The sequence below is a fragment of the Cheilinus undulatus genome, linkage group 18 (genome assembly GCF_018320785.1).
Source record: "Cheilinus undulatus linkage group 18, ASM1832078v1, whole genome shotgun sequence".
NCBI classification, from domain to species: domain Eukaryota; kingdom Metazoa; phylum Chordata; class Actinopteri; order Labriformes; family Labridae; genus Cheilinus; species Cheilinus undulatus.
In genome coordinates this window covers 27701730-27721276 of record NC_054882.1, presented here as the reverse complement: position 1 = coordinate 27721276, position 19547 = coordinate 27701730, and the positions used below count along the sequence as shown (strand labels likewise).

General features: G+C 39.6%; 2 protein-coding genes across 2 annotated transcripts; both read right to left on the bottom strand.

The window, feature by feature from the left end:
- Positions 1 to 746: 746 nt before the first annotated feature.
- LOC121526416 (cytochrome P450 1B1-like) lies at positions 747 to 3449 on the bottom strand. The gene has a single exon (XM_041812994.1). It carries the CDS (start codon positions 3261 to 3263, stop codon positions 1689 to 1691), a length of 1575 nt encoding a protein of 524 aa, XP_041668928.1. The 5' UTR covers positions 3264 to 3449; the 3' UTR covers positions 747 to 1688.
- A 3803-nt stretch (positions 3450 to 7252) lies between these two features.
- Positions 7253 to 10027, bottom strand: LOC121526748 (cytochrome P450 1B1-like). The gene has a single exon (XM_041813460.1). It carries the CDS (start codon positions 9809 to 9811, stop codon positions 8234 to 8236), a length of 1578 nt encoding a protein of 525 aa, XP_041669394.1. The 5' UTR covers positions 9812 to 10027; the 3' UTR covers positions 7253 to 8233.
- Between the last annotated feature and the right edge of the window lie 9520 nt (positions 10028 to 19547).

Here is a 19547-nt window from a genome sequence, read left to right as displayed (position 1 = left end):
CACAACTCTCTAAAGTAGCTTTGCAACTTCAACCGGAACCAATGCAAAAATTGTTTATGCTCTTAATTTTTTATGATTTTATGGATAAAATGCATGTTCTACAGATTGACACCAGCCTAGACTGACAGCAAGTGGACAATCTGGTCTCAGTCTCCTCTTCTCCTGTTTTTTTCAGAAGCTAGTAGAAAGTTTTGATGCCACTCAGAGACATGTCCTTTCTGATTGTTTTGTTACTATTAAATTATTAACATGTGACTAACTGCAATTAATTAATTACAAAGCCTACAATTAGATTTTAAATCGGCTGAAAGCACTTTATAAATATTTACAGTGCTTGACAAATTTATTAGACCACCCTAACCCTAACCAAAGTAAGGTTTCTGCCACAGCTACCCTAAATTAACAGCATTGGTAATTACCAAAATCATTTTTTATGTTTCTGCAATGGTTAATACACCAATATGTAGAAGCTCTTTAACCCAAATGATATTTTTAATGCTAAAATATAATTATTATTGTTATCCATGAATTTTCAGATGTACTGATTTACAAAAACTAAAAAAATAGTAAAGCACATTAATATTTCTTGATTAATATGTCAAATTATAGTTATTTACTTGCATTCCTGAACAGAAAAATGAGTTTAGTGGTTGAATGTTATGCTTGATTAATTTTCTGATTTCTCAGAGAAGCCCAGTGAGCCAGCTCAAATTTGGGTGAATTCAGTTTGAAATTCCTCATTCCTGTTCAAAATGGTAAAATGTGGAGAGCTCACTGAAAATGAAAGCATTAAAGCACTTCATGATGCTGGATGGTCTCTGAGACAAATATGACAGGTGGTCTAATAAATTTGTTAAGCACTGTATATGAACATGCTTGAAAATGGACAGTTTTGTCTTTGTTGCCTATAAAGGATGTAGATTTGTACACAGTGTGTTATAGATCCATTAGAAATATAAGCATGCCGTATGCATTAGCACAGCTAAAACAACTGACAATTAAAAGGAGAAAAAAAAAAGCTCCCTTGTGGACAAAAAATATCCATAATGACACCAGAGAGTTAAGACCACATGAAGCAGGTGGCTGCACATTGATTTGAAATAAGTGGAAAAAGTTCAACACATCTAAAGTTGTATGGAAGTCTGTGAATAGTTGCACAGTGGATTGAGTTGAGACCACACAGCTGGCACATGATTCTAGCCCATCAGCAGAGAAAGACACAAAAAGCTTAAAATAAAATGCATTCATCACCGCCAGTTTATATTGCAATTGCAATTTAGGGTAACTCCTCTAAGTACCCCCATTTAAACAACAATTCATACTTCAGGCTTATTATAAATTTGTGTTTTGGGCTGCCACATGAAAGATGTCATTACATTTTTCTGTCTTTTCCATGTAGCATTGCCAGGACAGATATATTTGGGTTTTCGCTGCCATGTCTTCTTAAAAGAATTCCTGTTGTGTACAGATTTTTCTTGCATGCTTTCTGAGTGCCAGATATAGACGGCTATAGTTGCAGAAATGTTGCACTGATACAATAATAGTAATGTAAGCGTGACTACTTGAAATGTCAGTAGAGGGTTTCTTGGGTTAATCAAAGTTGATTACAGTCATATGGAGCATTTTGATCACATACCTTATATTGCATAGTAATGTTTCACTGGAGACCAAATCATCCCCAACATTATTTATTGGCCTGTGAGTGACTCCCCCCTGAGTTTAGCAGTAATCTTATAATCTAAAGGCTTCAGTGTCAGACCGTAAGTGCAGTTTAAAGACAGGTCCTCACTGGCACATTTCTCAAAGCTACATTGGTGCAGTAAAATCGCAAAGAACAAAAATATCTCGACTTTGGCGATCTGGTCCCCGATGCATCTTCTCTTCCCCGCTGAGAAGATCATAACATTGTTGGTGAGATCCTTGTCAAGGGAGCCGTTTTCATCCAGGAAGCGCGAGGGGTCAAAGATATGTGGGTCCTTCCACTTCAGGGGGTCGTGATTGATGGACCACTGATTGATGAAGACCACCGTGTCTTTGGGAATGTGGAGACCTTCGATGGTGACGTCTGAGATGGTGGAATGAGGGATGGTGACCGGGACGAAGCTGGTGAAGCGCATGGTTTCATAGATGAAGGCATCCAGGAGGGTTAGGCTGCTTCTGTCCTCGATGGACGGCAGCCTGTCTCGTCCTACGACTTTGTCTATGAGCTCATGGAGTTTCGTTTGTATGTCTGGGTGTTTAGCCAGCAGCAGGAGGATCCAGTGAAGAGCAGTGGAGACAGTATCCAGACCTGCCCCGATTAGATCGGACACCGTCCCATCTGTGTGGCCTTTGGTGAGTCCATTGTCACTCTCAGCCTTGTCAATTACGCCAATAAAAGCATCACTCATATCCCTTGTAACCTCTGGGTCAAATGTTTCTCTGTGCTTCTCCACCTTGTTGTGGACGAACCAGAAGAACTCTTGATTTATATCTTTAAAGTTCTGAAACATACTGCGCACCGGATTAGGAAAAGACTGAAGCCAGGGCATTACATCCACCAAGCTGCCAGCCCCAACTGTCTCTCCGAACTTGTCCACCCTCTGCAACAAGCTTCTGAACTCAACGTCATCACGTCCATAACGCTTCCCAAAGCACAAGGCACAAATCACATTAGCTGCAGCCACTGTCAGCTCATAAGCGGGGTTAAAATGTTGGCCCTGAGCACTGAGTTGAAGGAAAATCTCCACAAGTTCTGTGGCTTCGGCCACAATTTGCTGCTCAAAGGCTTTCTTGGTCAGGCTGTTGGCGGATGAGAAGGCTCTGATCGTTGATTGAGCAATTTTCCTGTGCATCTTCCACTGTTTGCTGTAATTGGAGAAAGTTATACTCTTCCCCCCAGAGACGTTCTGAAAAGAGACAAAGTTTGGTCTGCCTGCAAACTCTGTGCTGTGCTGAATGAGAGCCTGACGGATCACTCTGTCTCCATTCAGAACAACTATATCATTGCAGCCCAGGCGTATCTGGTACACATTCCCGTACTTTTTGGCAAGTTTGGTGAAGGTGATGTGGGGCATCTGGCCCAGCTGCATGGCATTGCCCACCACCGGCCAGGCGAAGGGTCCCGGCAGTCGTCTCTTGAGCCTGAAGTTCCTGACCCACAGGCAGGCTTCCAGACAGAAGAGGAAGACGAAGGAGGCGACCAGCGCAGGTTGGACCTGTCCACTCCATTCTCTGATGATGCTGCTGCCCTTCACTCCAAAGTCTGCATCCATTTGAGCCATTACGTTATCCTTTAAGTTTTCTCAGTCCAAAAAACTTACTTTTCTATTTCCATTTAAATCAAATGTCTTGATTTTCTATAATCACCCTGACTAGTCCAAAAAATGAGGCAGCTCTCCAGTGCTGTCTCCCCCCTCCTCCACAGAAGCGAGTGAGAAGAGCTCGATCAGGTTCAAGCCTTAACACTTCGCTTATATGTATCTCTATGGTGGGAGGGCTCAGCGGCTCAGGTTTTTTATTATCTCTCCCCTCCCATTTTGACCACAGCCTGCAGACCTTAGTCCTATTCCCACTCAGGCCTCCTGCCAACAGTGTCCCTCCAAGGATGAGAGGAAAGGGAAAGCAGCTACTTAAAAGGCCCTGTTGCCAGAAAGCGCAGATTTATGATGTAGAACCAAAGAACATCACAGATATCACCATAAAACTTTGGAAAGATAAACACATGTATTTGTGTGGCCTGTGAGGTATTTTCACAAATGTCTTGTGTAATTTTGTTAATGTTTGACAATGATGAACTTCAACAATGTCGTGGAAAGGGTTGAATGTTTGTGCTGTGTGGTAGCATATAGTGCACGTAATGGACAATAATCTGGAGTTGTTTGTGTTTTCCCCTGAGGTTTGGTGACTTTGCTGTATGCACTTTCCTATGGACTTTCCGAGGTCGTTCTAAACATGATTCGGTTTCTGTTATTTACAGCCAAGCTGTTAATTATAACCATGCAGGGAAACTACCTTTCTGAACAGATACACACAGAACTATTTAATATGCTCCATAAAAACATCTATACATTGTTATTGTAGGCATAATAGCCCTTTAAACAAAGGTCACTGGGATAATGTAGCTGTTAGGGTTGTGGCTGCCGCATCAGAAAACTTTTAAACAGACTTCACATGAGAAGAGTCTGGCTATAAATCTGCTCATGTGGTGCTTTTGCAACAAAAGGAGGAACTTAAAAAACCATCAGCTTTGGGTTTAGTGATATTCAGCCTCAAAGCAAGTAGAGGTTTCTATTTTTGCTACAATGAGTAATGACAGACATCCTGACAACAGTGGGTCCTAATATGAAAAAGTTGGTATATCTGTGACACTGCCAACACTTGAAAATGCTCACAGCCTAAAAAAGTAGTTAAAGCTCCTGTGGGAAGATTTTACTGGTAGGAGAACAGACTGAAGTCAATACCGATGCCTCTATATAAGCTTAAAAAAAAAGAAAATGAGACCATCAGAGGCATAATTGGTAATTAGAGCTCGACACAGTTGTAACCGTTGGCGTTCTTAGATATTATTTCGGCCCTTCGTGGCTTGTTTTGTTGTCTTAAAATGCCTAAAAAGTCCCAAAAACTCCAGAAAATTGTGCCCAGTGGAAATTTTGGCTGATAGTGGATTTGTGCAAGTCAAAATGTGAGATAGGGGACTAGATAAGAGCTACAGGCATGAAAATTAGCACATATATGTATCATGCCTGGACGAGAAGAAAAGTGTCTTGGCACCATCCTCTAAAATATAAAGAAACACAGTATAACAAACTTTTGGTCAATTTTTTTTGGTCAAATTTTTACGTTTTTGGCCAGCGGTCAAGTTACAAATTTGTTTGTTCTCCTCTGAGGAATTTTCTCAGATTGATTCCAGGTTTTCCAGGTGTGAAAGTATCCCAAACTTGAGTTTTTGCCCTTGGGTGGGGCTGTAACAAGGGCCAAAGCTGGACCCCCCCCCCCCTTTTTTTTTTGCAGTGTTTAAGCATCATAATTCCATATAACCATACAGTGCTTAAGCCAATCATCACCACACTTCACATGGATGATCACACATTCATCTTGTATCCCTCCATACCTCAATATCATCACTATGCTTCAGCGCCCCCTTCTGCCAAATGAACATTTCTTGGTACTTTTTTCCCCATAGTTAATTTTAACCATTCAGCCCCCACAGACCATTCAACCTAGCGTTATGATTTTGGGTCTGCATATGAATCATCATGAAACCTACAAAAAAGCCTCTTGGAGCCACGCCCAAATCCCAACAGGAAGTCCACCAACTTCCTCTCAATTTCAAAATAATGTTTCCATGGTGCCAAATGAAGTTAACTTCTTGTAACTTTTGTAAACATTATTCTGTGTTCTTCTTCAGTTTCTGGCGCTGCCTACTGGCAACAGGAAGTGTTGAAATAGAACCCTTTGTTCATTCCTCTTACTCTGTTGAACCTATCAAGCTCAGATATTGAAACAAATACCTCAATTTTTGTCCATAATACAGATATGTTTCATTAAAGGACAGCTCGATGGTGATGGCGAGCATTTCATTATCTCGCCATTTCACAGGAAGTTGCCATAACTCTTATGTTAAATGTCTGATTTGCTTCAAATTTCATGTTTCATCGGGATCTGCCCTTTTTCACATTCAAATATTAATTTTATGGTTTTGCTTTAGCGCTGCCTACTGGAAGAAGCCAGTTAAACCTCTAACATAAAACGTACAAGCTTCTTTGAATTTTACGGCATCCTGCCCTGATGCCATCTACATATTAGCTTTTTGCTTTATCATACTGCCACCTACTGGTGATGGCCAGTACTCCCTTATATACAAAGTGGGACATACTCAGTATTTTGAACTTCATGACAGTCCTGGGAGGTGTGACACACCCTGACATACAACGGGGTGCAGCATAGGGCCCTTCAGTGCTGCTTGCAGCCTAAGTTCTTTTTAGTAAAGTTCACACCTGCTCCTGCTGTTGTGGGTAGGTGTCAGACAATATCATTTTAAACATGCTAAAGAATCAGCTTTTTATACAAAGCAATATTTGCAATTGAATGTAAGAAGTCAGGAATAAGATGGTTTTTTTTCTTTTAGAGGCTTCTTACACAAGCACAGGCCAAGAACTGCAAATATTTAAATAAAAAAGATGGAGTTTTAAAGCTTCTTTAAGGAAGCATTAGGACTTCCTTAGTCATCATTCATGCTTGTTTCTATGCCTGTTAGTGCCCATGACTAGGTGTCAGATGAGATGAGCTTCAAAATGCTACAGAAACATTTTTAATGCAATTTTCAAAACATTTATTCTCAGTATGAGTTATGTTTGTAGTTTAAAGAGACAATGAAAGTTTTTTTTTTTGATAAAATGTACCACTTGTAGATGTACTGGACAGGACCTGCAAATAGATTCTAAGCTCCTCAGTGGAGCTTTAAAGGGTTAAGACATAGTGACTTTATTATATTAACATAAGTGTCTTTTATATGTGTGTTTTACAAAGAAATTTGGCAGATTTATTTATTTGGGAGAAAATTTCAATGATATATTCTGCCATTTTTGTGCAATGCACTCTGGGTAAAAGTGCCATTGTCCTTCATTGTACTCACCTTAGTCAACATCACAGGAACTTCTACTTTATGAAAACTTTTGATTTAAAAGTTTTTCATGGATGATAGTCCATAGGACAAAGGAGAATGCAGCCATATGACATGACTAGCCAGAGTGCATGTGTGTTTTACTGTGGTAACTTATTATCTTCTTTTGTTGAGATAAGAAAGATGCTTTTTCATGATAATGGGGTAATTCCTCAAAATTTTTATTAAATAAGCATGCATTGTTGAGAATTTTTGGAGATTTGGGTTTGTATCATTTAGGCTAGACCAGCTGAGAAGCAGTTCTTTAAAAAATCCATTTGAAAGTTATTTTTAAAACAAAAATCTCATTCTGCTGTCTTATGTCAGTCTGATATCACTCCCTTTGACTTTTTGCTGCAAGTGAAAATAAGCAGATTCAACTAAAAGCATTGTCTGACACCTACCCCATAGATTAGCACCATCAGACATTAAAAATGCCAGTATAGAAGTAACTATCCTTGTGGCTGATGCTCTTATTATCATTTACAGGTCTTATAGAAACATTAGTATTAATTTGAGATGGTTTCGTAGCAGGTAAAAAAACTCCTCACGGTAGCTTTAAGTAGTGTCATGAGCCTTAGCCTAAAATGACAAACAGGGCACTCTGACCACGGACAAATCATCACTTTATTTATTTCAGTTATAGCTTATTTTTCCATCATATAAAGCCAACACATGGATTAAAACATCCTCTGCAACATTCAAAGCCTGAAGAGTTAAATTTGCTTCCTTGACACACGCAGAGGAAGGCATCCTTCGGGCATATTGACATCAACTCCTGAATGTGAAGGCTTAAAGAGAGTGCACTGACATCCATATAGCTTGAAAAAGCTGCTTTGTAAACAAACATGTTTTTGAGAATGAGTGGAAGAAATTTGTTTCACATGTGGGTCTTGTTTTTTTTTGTTTTTTTTTTCTTTCACTGGTGCAACTCGTGTGTTTGGCATGGGGTAGCTGCAGTGCTTTGTACAGTAAAACTGAACCCTGGGTGCTTAAAGTTTGTGAATCCTTCCAGGTTCATGGCAATATCTGACTAAAGACTTCCTTCTTCACAAACACACGCTGTTTATGTGTTCATATACTTTGTGTACAGTAGATAGTGAAACATTACATTACATTTACTGTCATACCTGAAATAGGAAATAAAATGTAACTTCTTCAGGTGGCAAAGGTTAAATATATCCTTACATATTACAATAAAGAACAATGCATCATTTGACAGACTTTATAACATTCACAAGCATTTCATACACAGTTATATTAGTTGAAATTGACATGTAATGAAAGTAGCTATTCCTGCACACAATACATGTACATACACAATAGTGGATGAGCTCACAACTCAGCATTATGTACAAAGTCTAATCAAGTATAGTGTATTTTGTGACACAAACATTTGATTCAACCTGCCGTGAACATTACATCTTTTTCCAGACAATACTTAAAATACAGTCTGTGTGTACCATATGCATTAAATATCATTTTAAAATATGAAAACCTTCCCACAGCAAGATTTTGATACTCACTGTTTAATGTCAATGGTGGAAAAGTGTTTTGCTGGCCTTGAGTCACAGTACTGGGACATGCTGTTCATGCTGGGGAAACTAAGCCAAGCAGCTTTCCCCTGAGCTTGGCGCTGACACAGAATCGGAGAGGCTTCAGCGTGAGCCCATAGGAGCAGTCAAAGGTGGGGGGCTCGGAGGGGCTGCTCTCAAAGCTGCACTGATGCAATAGGACGGCTGTGAATAAAAACACCTCCACCTTGGCGATCTGGTCGCCGATGCAGCGTCTCTTACCCGTTGAAAAGATCATTACATTGTTGGTTATGTCTTTATCAAGGGCCCCGTTCTCATCCAGGAAGCGTGTGGGGTCAAAAATGTGAGGGTCCTTCCACTTAAGCGGGTCGTGGTTCACTGACCACTGATTGATGAAGACCACCGTGTCCTTGGGGATGTGGAGGCCTTCGATGGTGACGTCGGAGGTGGTGGAGTGCGGGATCGTGACCGGGACAAAGCTGGTGAAGCGCATGGTTTCGTAGATGAAGGCGTCCAGGTACGCTAGGCTGCTCCTGTCCTCTATGGCGGGCAGTCTGTCCTGGCCTACGACTTTGTCTATGAGCTCCTGCAGTTTGGCTTGCATGTCCGGGTACTTCACCAGCAGCAGGAGGATCCACTCCATAACAGTCGACATTGTGTCTTGACCTGCTCCGATCAGATCCGTAACTGTTGCTTCCACAAACTCTTTGGACAGTCCACTGTCCTTCCCATGCTCGATGACGCTGATGATTGCGTCACTCATGTCCCGGGTCACCTCGGGGTCGAAGGACTCCCTGTGCTGCACCACTTTGTCTTTCACAAAGGTGAAAAACTCCTCATTGAGGTTCTTGAAGTTCTCGTAGACGCTTCGGACTGGGTTGGGGAAGTTCTGAAGCCAGGGCATGACATCTACAAGGCTTCCGGCCCCGACCGTCTCTCCAAACTTGTTCACCTTTTTCAACAGGTTCCTGAACTCCAGGTCCTCATGTCCGTACCGCCTCCCAAAGCACAGAGCACACATGACATTAGCAGCAGCTACTGTGAATTCATGAGAAGGGTCAAAAAAATGACCATCAGTGCTGTGGCGCAAAAATGTCTGCACCAGCTCCATGGCCTCGGCTGTTATATGCTGCTCGAAGGCTTTCTTGGTCTGGCTGTTTGCAGAGGAAAACGCTCTGAGGCTGGACTGTGCTATCTTTCTGTGCACTTTCCACTGTTTGCTGTAATTAGTAAAAGTCATACTCCTGCCTCCAGAGATCATCTGGAAAGAGACAAAGTTTGGTCTGCCTGCAAACTCTGTGCTGTGCTGAATGAGAGCCTGACGGATTGCTCTGTCTCCATTCAGAACCACAATATCACTGCAGCCCAGGCGTATCTGGTACACATTTCCATATTTTTTGGCAAGTTTGGCAAAGGTGATGTGGGGCATCTGGCCCAGCTGCATGGCATTGCCCACCACCGGCCATGCGAAGGGTCCTGGCAGTCGTCTCTTGAGTCTGAAGTTCCTGACCCACAGGCAGGCTTCCAGACAGAAGAGGAAGACGAAGGAGGCAACCAGAGCAGGCTGGACCTGTCCACTCCATTCTCTGATGATGCTGCTGCCCTTCACTCCAAAGTCAGAGTCCAGTGCCATTGTGACTTAATTTCTGTCAACTCAAAAAGAAAAAAAATCTCTTTTTAAACAAAATTGATGTAGTTTGTGGAAGAAAATTAATCAAAATTCTTTTATATCCATCCCAGGTGATAAAAGTGTCAGTCAGTTACCAGTGAGGTCATTATGATGAAAAAAAAACTTGTATGTCAGGTAAAAGAAGTGAGTTAGGGAGAAGTTTTTGTCTTTTCATGAAGATTGAAGGCTTTAGTGCCTGCTTTTTGCTTCACTCTAGCGTCTTATATGTTTTTGCACTTGGTGGGCAGGGCTCAGGGTAACTTTCATACTCCTCCCATTGTGGTAGCCCTGCAGACCCCACTATATCATCTCTCTGTTGTCGCTCGCTGTTGGAGGCGCGCGCTTGTCCCGGGACACCGTGAGCGTGCAGCGTGAACGCAGCGTCTGCTGCAGAGAGAAAAAAGACTTCAGCAACTGGTGACCGAATCAGAGGGAAACGTGTCGAGCCAATTTGTTTTACTAATTGGAGGACTGGCAGAGTTTGCGCCTTTAAAAGTGTTGCTTTTGAACCTGTTTCTTTTGTCGGTGCTGTGGAAGAATCGGCGTGCGCATTTTGGCTAAAATGAGGGTTTGATTACGGTTTGTGCAACTTTAGACTGAGATTTTACTTCCAGCAAATTGTTTGAATGTGCTTGGGACAATTTATGCTACGTCTAAATGATTTTACGTCATTTGCGTATTTATTGATCTGCTTTAAACATGCATGCTTTAGGAATTTAGCTGTTAAATTCGTCATTTGTTGGGAAAGTTGTGGATTTTACGCATATGTTTGACGCGTTTTGGACCTATTGTAAGACAAGAAAAACCACCAGATCGCTGTAATTTCTCTTATTCTTTTACTAAAATCCCAGCAGAATTAATGTAGTAAAGGATTAATTCACCAAATTTTCAAAAAATGTAACTGGAGCGAAGTAAAGTTGAGCGACAGTTGCGCACCTCAGTGCCTGAGTCCAGGCTGCGTTTTAAAGCTGATAATATCGTATCTATTTGATCATCTTTATCAAGAAAACAGTCTTTTATTTAGACATATATTTTTTAATATGTTGGCTAGTCCACTATATAGAAATGAGTCATATAATAGTAGACATTAAAGATAAAAAATAGCTCAAAAAAGTTGCACATATTACTGTAATCTTTCTATCTTTCTGATACATTTTTATCCCTCAGCAATCTGGCAGTGAGAATAAACTTGACTGAAGTGTTTCAGGACAAAACCAGCACAATAATTCAAAACTCAGTGTGGAGAAAGCATTAAATATTGATATTTGAATTTGCTGTGACTTCTTGTTTTTGTTTTTCCCCTCGCCCAGCATATAAACTGCAGCATGACACTGGGTTACATCACAGCACAACTTCAGGTACCTCCACTCCCCCAGCTACCCACCCACTTCCACTCCACTTAAAGACTCCACACTTTCAGATTTCAATTCTAAGAAACCTGGAACAGTTTCAGTGAAAAAAACAAAGCACACATGTGGTTTGACAAACAAGGCAATAAACATTACAAATCACAGTCTTTCATTCAAAGACAGATACAGTAGATAGACAGAAGGATAAATATGACTTGAGTGATGACGATGTGCTACGTCAATGCTAGAGACTGTATGCACAAGCTATCAAATATATAAACAATGTTAAGCCAGAGTTTAATAGAGCTACCTCACCTAACACTGCTCACTCATGGTACTACAGTAAAAAGCTACATATAGTACATAATGCATTTAGAATATTTCTTCAATTAGCAAGATACACAAGTGCTTTTCATCAGTTTGTTACCACTTATGTGTCCACATGTATTGCTGTACTGAGAATTTCAAGAATTAATTTATGAGCCGATGAATTAGTTCAGAAAATGAAATAATAATGACACTTACTGGGCCAGCAATCAGCGGCACCGTGTTCTCATCTTGTTACTGGAAATATGATAAAAATGTCTTTGTGTTTTAATTATTGAGAAATTGTCAACTTTGATTTTATCCTTTGTTGTTGTTTTGTATGTATTTGTTGCAGAGATATGAACTCTTTGATTTTTTAAATTATCCTGTAAACTTTCCCATTCCCAAAATGACCTGATTTCACACGGCATAACTTTTCTCCTCCACATGCCAAAGACAAAATTTCTTTCTTTTTCTTACCAGCTGTGAGGTTTGTTTTTGCAGGGAGATAAAGTATTAAACATTTCTGAAGTAAGGCACTAAGTCAGAAGGAAACATGCTCTGTGACCACATGGGCAACGTCTATCAGTATCAGCAGAAATGAAGGGGGTTTGATGGCAAAAGCATTGAAAGAAGTTTCTTTTGTGAGCATTTATCCCTTTTTTTAAAAACAAAAATATGGATGTCTCTGGAATTAGTTTTCAAGAAAAAAAAAAAGTGCCATATTTTCAGTCAAATGTATGAGCCTTTTAACCTTTTGAAAAACTAAAGACAAAATAACTTATTTGATGACTGTAATTGTTATTATTTCAAAATAAGTGTGTATTTTATGCAGAAAATAATAAAGATGGCACTGTCACTTCTGATGGCTGCAAATCTTATGCAATAGGTATGTGTTATATGTGGATTGTGTAATTGAATGCTTTATATTGGTATGAGCTCATTTGTGTAGTTGTGGAATTTTTATTTATCAGTGGATTGTTGTTGCTAATTCTTCTAATTTATTACTGTGTAGGTAGCTGTATCTCTCTTGCATAGACAGTTAAGTGTATTATATCGTATCATAGTGATCGTATCGTAACATATCATATTGCATCATGTCCTATCGTATCATACTGTAATGTATCCTGCTATATTTTAACATATCACATCATATCCTGTTGTATGGTAACATATATCGTAATGTATCATATCTTAACATTTTGTATTGTATATTATCCTGTTCTTATGTAACATATCACATCCTATAGTAACATTTCGTAGTGTATTGTATCTTATAGTATCGTATTGTGACATAAAACGTAACTTATTGTATTTTATCGTAACATATACCATAATGTAAAAACAGATAGTACCATATCATACCATGACATATCATATCTTATCTTAGCGTATCATAACAAATCATATCAGAATGTATGGTATCACATATTGTATTGTATTGTAACATTCTGTATAGTAAGGTATTGGATCATATTGTATTATAACATATTGTATGGAAATGTATCGTATTGTATTGTATCATACTGTAACATATAGTATCATATCCTATTGTATTGTAACATATATCATAATGTAACCTATCGTATCTTAAAGTATACTATCATAACATATATCATAACGTATACTATTATACCGTTTCATATTATAACGTATTGTAATGTAACCTGTTGTATCTTATAACATACTGTCGTACCGTATCGTATTGTAGTGTATCGTAATGTAGCCTATTGGATTCTATAGTGTACTATTGTAACATATCGTAATGTAACCTATCGCATCTTATAGTATACCATTGTACCGTATAGTATTGGAACCAATCGTAATGTAACCTATCATATCTTATCGTATACTATCGTGACATATCGTAACAAATTGTATTGTACCACATCCCATCTTATCCAATTGTATCATATTGTGACATATCCTATTGTATCAAATCGTATCCTAGCCTATCCTATCATAATGTAATATTCGATATTGTATCTTGTGCTTCCTTGGCTCAATCTACAAAGTTTTTACTGCTTGAGTGAAAGACAAACTTTTTGCCAAAGTTTGACTTTAACAATCAAACCATACCAAAACTGTAACTTGTAGCAATCTTTCAATAACTGCTCTTAGATGCACAGCGTGCTTACATTTTAAATGCAAACTGAGAGAAAACAATAAACCCAAGCCTAAGTGTAACTACATTATGCGTTCTGTGTCATTCTTTCACAATAAAGGTCCTCAAACAGCCTTTTACACATGCTGAGAGCATTGCTGCTTCAGCGCTCTGCCTAAGAGCTGTTTGTCTTGAGAAATGCGGTGTGGCCGAGCACCAAAGCCTCCAGAATGATTCCTTGGTTAACCAGAGACATAGCAATGTCTTCGAATACACCGCCTGCACTGGGGATGACTGTTTCTTCTCTTCTTTATTCCTATAGGGGGGAATCCCTCCACCTCCTCCACCTCCACATCCACCACTGCCTCCTCCTCCTCCTCGCCTGAGTCTGCTCCTCGTACACATGTGGCCACTCGCATCCCCATCACACTAATCAGAGCCAGGTTTGTGGCGGAGGAAGGGGGTGTATGGGTGGCGGAAGGGGTTGTATAGTGTGTGGGAGAGGATGGAGGCCCCGGGTTGAAGGGGATGAGGGGGGTGTCGTGTGTGCATTTTGCGTGTGGCTGCTGTGTTTGCCTGTGATTACCCCTTGTAACCTGGCTGTGAAAGGTTGGCCCTGACCCTGCGATGACTCTGGCTGAGGGAGAGGGAGGGAGGGGGGAGTCATCAGAGGGGAGGGTGGAGGCGGGGATGGGGGTCTATATATTCCGCTGCTTGTCATGTGCTGGCGGGTGGGCGCTTGCTGTACGGAGACAGGGCCAATGGAAGACCAGGCTGGCCCGGCTCTGGAGCTAATCATTGTTTACTAGTCTCATTTCCACTTCTCAGTGAGCTACTGTCACGCACAGCACCAGGGAGGAAGGAAGAGGGGAGAGGGGGGGCTCAGGAGGAGGGGAGGTTTGGGGGTGTTAGTAGAGGAAGAGGGGGGCTGCAAGGAGAGGAAAGCCAGGGGTCCTACAGGCAGTTGGGGAGCTGGTGGGATTAGGGGAAAGGGAAGAGCAGAGAGGTTTAATTTTTCTTAAAGGAACAAAGGTGTTCAAGACTAAAAATGCTGCAACCAAAAACACCCAACAAAAACATCCTCTGGGCCAGCACCATCTCGGGCAGCACCGGACGTTGATAGTTAGGGACGGTGATGTTTGGAAGGAGAGTGTTTTGGCTGCCAGACCACAAAGAAAGAGAGATAGTTGGGAAAATGCTGCTGTCTGTCCTGATTGTTGCTTGTGCGTAAAAAGCCTGAGAAGAGACAAGAAGAGGCACAGCTCACTCCAGTGGGGAGATCCCAAACAGACCGGTGGTTGTAGTGGGAGAATTGTTATGTTTTTGTCATATGTGCGAAGAATACACTTCAAAATGATACAATACAGTCCAAAAAGACATGTTTCTGAATGGCTTCAAAATGTTTTATTTTGCCTTTGAAACAGAAGAAGTTGAAGTTAACCTGTGGAGTACAGATTTTATATCCCATGAAACTATAACCCATGAATTAACCCATGAAATTATAAAAAATAAGAGCACAGAGAATTTTAATGTGTTACAAATAATGTTACAAAGCTAACTGAGCTGAATGTTCAGTGTCTTGGAATCATTTTTTAATCCATCCCCTTACTTATACTCTTCAAAAACCTTTTCTCTGAGTTGCTCGGAGTGTTCTTTGATCCTCATGGTGTAATGGTAGCTAAGAATACTGATTAGCCAGTGACTGGACCTTCCAGACAGAGGTGTCTTCATTCTACAACTATTTGGGACACATTCACTGCACTCAGGTGATCCCATTTTTCTATCTGATTCATTAAAAACAATGTATAAAAGGGTAGAACATGCATGAGGGTGGATATTTTTTATAGAAACTGTATAAAACATTTTAATATGATGTACTGGGATATGATATGAATAGGGTTTATTGGGTTATGATAAGATACAATACAAGATGCTATGATAGAATAGGATACATGATGATACATGGCGACACATTACAGTATGATATGATTCAATATAGAGTGATGCTGGTCATCCAAGGAAAGTACACAACAGTATGATTCTAGAGTTGTCACTATACCAGAATTTTTATACAAGTTAAGGTCAAATGATATTAATACCTGTTTCAATACTACAGCAAAAGACCTCCTGGGCATCTAAAATTGGTTTATTTTCTTAATTTTAATTTCCAGCCAACATTTGCAGGTCACTGAGCACATACCAAAATTAGATCATATCTATCAATGGTAATAAAATACAAAATAAGTAAGATTTCTTACCCGAAATTATATATTTCCTCAGAATTGTTATCCATAAACTAGAAGAAGTGTATGTAGTGATTCCATTCTCTATTTGTGATTTCCTGTTTTCTTATTTAGTGCATTTTATGGGCCTGTCAACAGTCCACAGTGTGGGACTTTTACAAAATTCTTTAAGAAATAATTGACATCACTGTGTCTCTCTTTTGTTCTTTGTCCGCCTTTAAAAGACACTGATGTCAACATGTGCATCTTTATGAGGTGCTAAAGGGATAAAACTGACCAGACCAGTGGATAAAAGTGAATGATAAATAAAGGTGAATACTACAGTTAGTGGGCTGTGCACTGTGACCATGGCCAGAGCAAAGAAACACACAGCAGATGTGCAACAAAAACAACAAAACCCTGCTCCTTTTTACATGTTCATGTAAAGGTGTCAGCATGCTTTATGATAAAATATGATTAGATACAACACAGTATGATCTGATTCAGTATCATACCATACGCAACACACACCACCGTACGGCTGACACAATACGATACAATACAATCAGTTACAATTTGATACAGCATGCTTTGATATAGTACGATACGATAATGCTGCGTTCCAGGCAACCCGTAACTCGTGTTTTTCCCACCTGTAACTCGTGAAAGTGCACTGGGACGGCAGGCGAACTCGTAACTTCCCACCCGTGAACTTGTACCAGATCGATGTGCTCCGAGTTACGACTTCTGACGTCACATCACTGCCTAAACAATATGGCAGGGTTTCAAAATAATGACAAATACCGTAAAATATAAAGTATAAGCTTCTGTTACCTTATGCGCCGTTTTCCCTCCTCCGTTTCACTCAAATGAGCAAATTGCAGGCTCCTTTGGTGATTGAAATGATTAAGCATAAATCTTATAATGTCTGCCATGTTGGTTTGTTTACATACCAGAATTCCTTGCGCTCAAACCGAAGTCGTAATTTGCCTGGAACGCTTTCAGGTCGGAACTCGGAGATTTCAACTGGGAAATTTCCGAGTTACGGGTTGCCTGGAACACAGCATAAGACACCAATACGGGAAAATATGGTACAATTGGATACGATATATGATATGGCAGATATGATATATTACGTTGGTTCTCAACGTTTTTTCGGTGATGTACCCCATGTGAAATATTTTTTCAGCCAAGTACCCCCGACACTATACAGTGCTGTGACAGCTGTCTGATTTATCACACATTTTTACTGATGAACAATTTCAAATTTCAAACATTTAATCTTTTTGCAAACATTTTAAAAGTTAATGGAGCGCCAGTAAAACGACTGGAAACGCTGTGGTATATGCCAAGCCTGTAAGTGGCGCTGTACTGCTGCCACGGAAATGCACCAAAAGAGAGAAGAAGATCACAGAAAACTGCCACAAGCTTTCTTCTAGTTGCCCCTCTGGTTGTTCTCCACGGTGGATTTAAGAACATCAGGTGTATGCTATTCACGGTGGTGGTAAAGGAGCATCAGATTTTGCTGTAAAAGCCATAATAAACTCAGTAGCTTCTGCAGCACGAACACAGCCCTGTGATCCCCATTGTTGTTTTGGGTCGACATGCGCATGTGGGGTAAATGGGCTATGCTAAGTGTTACGTAATGGTTTCAGGAAAGATACGGTTGGCTGTCCACACGGAGATGTACGGAAGAGTATTAGGGCCACTGAAAAAAAAAATTTTGAGACAAATATTTTTTTTTTCAATTGTGAGAAAAAAGTCAGAATTCTGAGATTAAAGTCAGAATTCTGAGAAAAAAACATTTGAGACTTTTTTTTCATTTGAAGAATAAAGTCAGAATTCTGACTTTTTTTTCTCAGAATTCTGACTTTAATCTCAGAATTCTGACTTTAAACTCAGAATTCGGACTTTTTTCTCACAATTGAAAAAAATAAATTTGTCTCAAAATTTTTTTTTTTCAGTGGCCCTAATACTCTTCCGTAGAGATGAAACGGTAAGCATTTACAGATTTGTTCATTCTGGGACCTGGTTTCAAAAAGTAGCATTTACGGCCTCCTAAAACACTGTTTCCGTGTGGATGAAACCCCGAGACGACAAAAAATTTTTGCGTATACTCCTGATTTCGTCTCCGCGTGGATGGGGCCTAAATGTGGATATGCAAACTAATGTAGAGAAAATAGTGACTGGACAGGTACACGAACATCTAAAACCATCAGTGTGCAAAACACTGCTCATTTGTAGTGGTCTCTCTTGAACTATTTATAAAAACACTTAGAACTAAAAACCTGTTTAAAAAATAATTAACTTAATTATAATTAACGACTTTTGCACACTAAAATAGTTTACAGCTTAGTGCCTCTTTTTTGGGGTCATATTAAAGATTTATTCTCAAACTGAAATCCCGAACTTAGTTAAAGATAAACATTTCTTCACAAAAAAATAAATCATGAACATATTTATGACTAGAGTGATGGAGAATACAGTGATTGACAGGTGATGTCATGTGGCATGTGCCAGGGTGGGTGAAACCATCCTGCCATGGAGACTCAGGGGTTTTTAGGACAAATACATTGAATACCCTACTATGTATATAATTCACTTCATGAACTTACACTTTTATTTCATTGAAATATTTATTGGTTATTTTAAAGTATTTTTCCATGGATTCAAAATATGGTACACATACCCCTATTTGAGAAACAGTGGTATATTCAATGCTTTTGATATGATATGATAAGTTATGGTACGGAATAATAAGAATGGTAATCTTGGCATATGATAATGTAATCTTTTCACTTTTTTTTTTTTAGTTTTTCAACCTCCATTTGATTCACTCTCATTTCTTCGCCACACTGATTTGAACAGCAGGAGACTCTCAATCATTCATTCTTTTTGATACAGCTCCAAATTACATCAGTTTTCTTCGGACACCTGCCATAAAGAACAGATTCAACCCTACTATTTAGACTCCCAACATTTATCCAGCATGAGCAAGCAATATTTGGCCTTAGCATGAAAAGCATGAAAAAACTATTTTTACAGGCAGACACTCGAAAGAAACCCAGACTAATCAATGGAAAGCAGACAGCTTCAACCCAATGAGCTTAGAAAGAGGGATAGAGGAGGATGCAGAAAGAGAGAGACAAATTTAGACAATGTTAGCTGTCAGACAAAATGACATTCTATCGTGTATATTTTTCAGTGATGTCTGCACCACTGTACTACTACAACAACCTGTTGCACTACTCCAAGTAGGGTCAAAAATGTCAAATAAAACATATTTATCACCATTTTTTTCGTTCAGCAGTGCTGTGGAGTACGGGCAACTCACAAAAGTTTTGATGCAGTAGTTAAACACCACTGATTTGATCCAGTATCTGACATGCAACAAATAAAACATTGTGTTTGTAATATTTTTTCCCTCAAAAAATATGTCTGAGTGCATGCTTAAACTGAAATGTGGTCTGAGTCCATATTTGATTTTCTAAGAAACAGAGGCCAGGAGGAGAGCACTCATAACAAAGTATTTGTACACTATGACAATTTTGCATGTATTGTGTTACACAAGCATCTCACCACAGACAGCACAATAAAAACCCCAGGCACACAAAACAAGATTGAATTATTGAGAATTCAGTTCCTTGTTTGTATACTTGTCAAACCTCCACGGCTTCACTTGTTTCACAATAAACTGATGTAAGATGGAGTGAATAGTG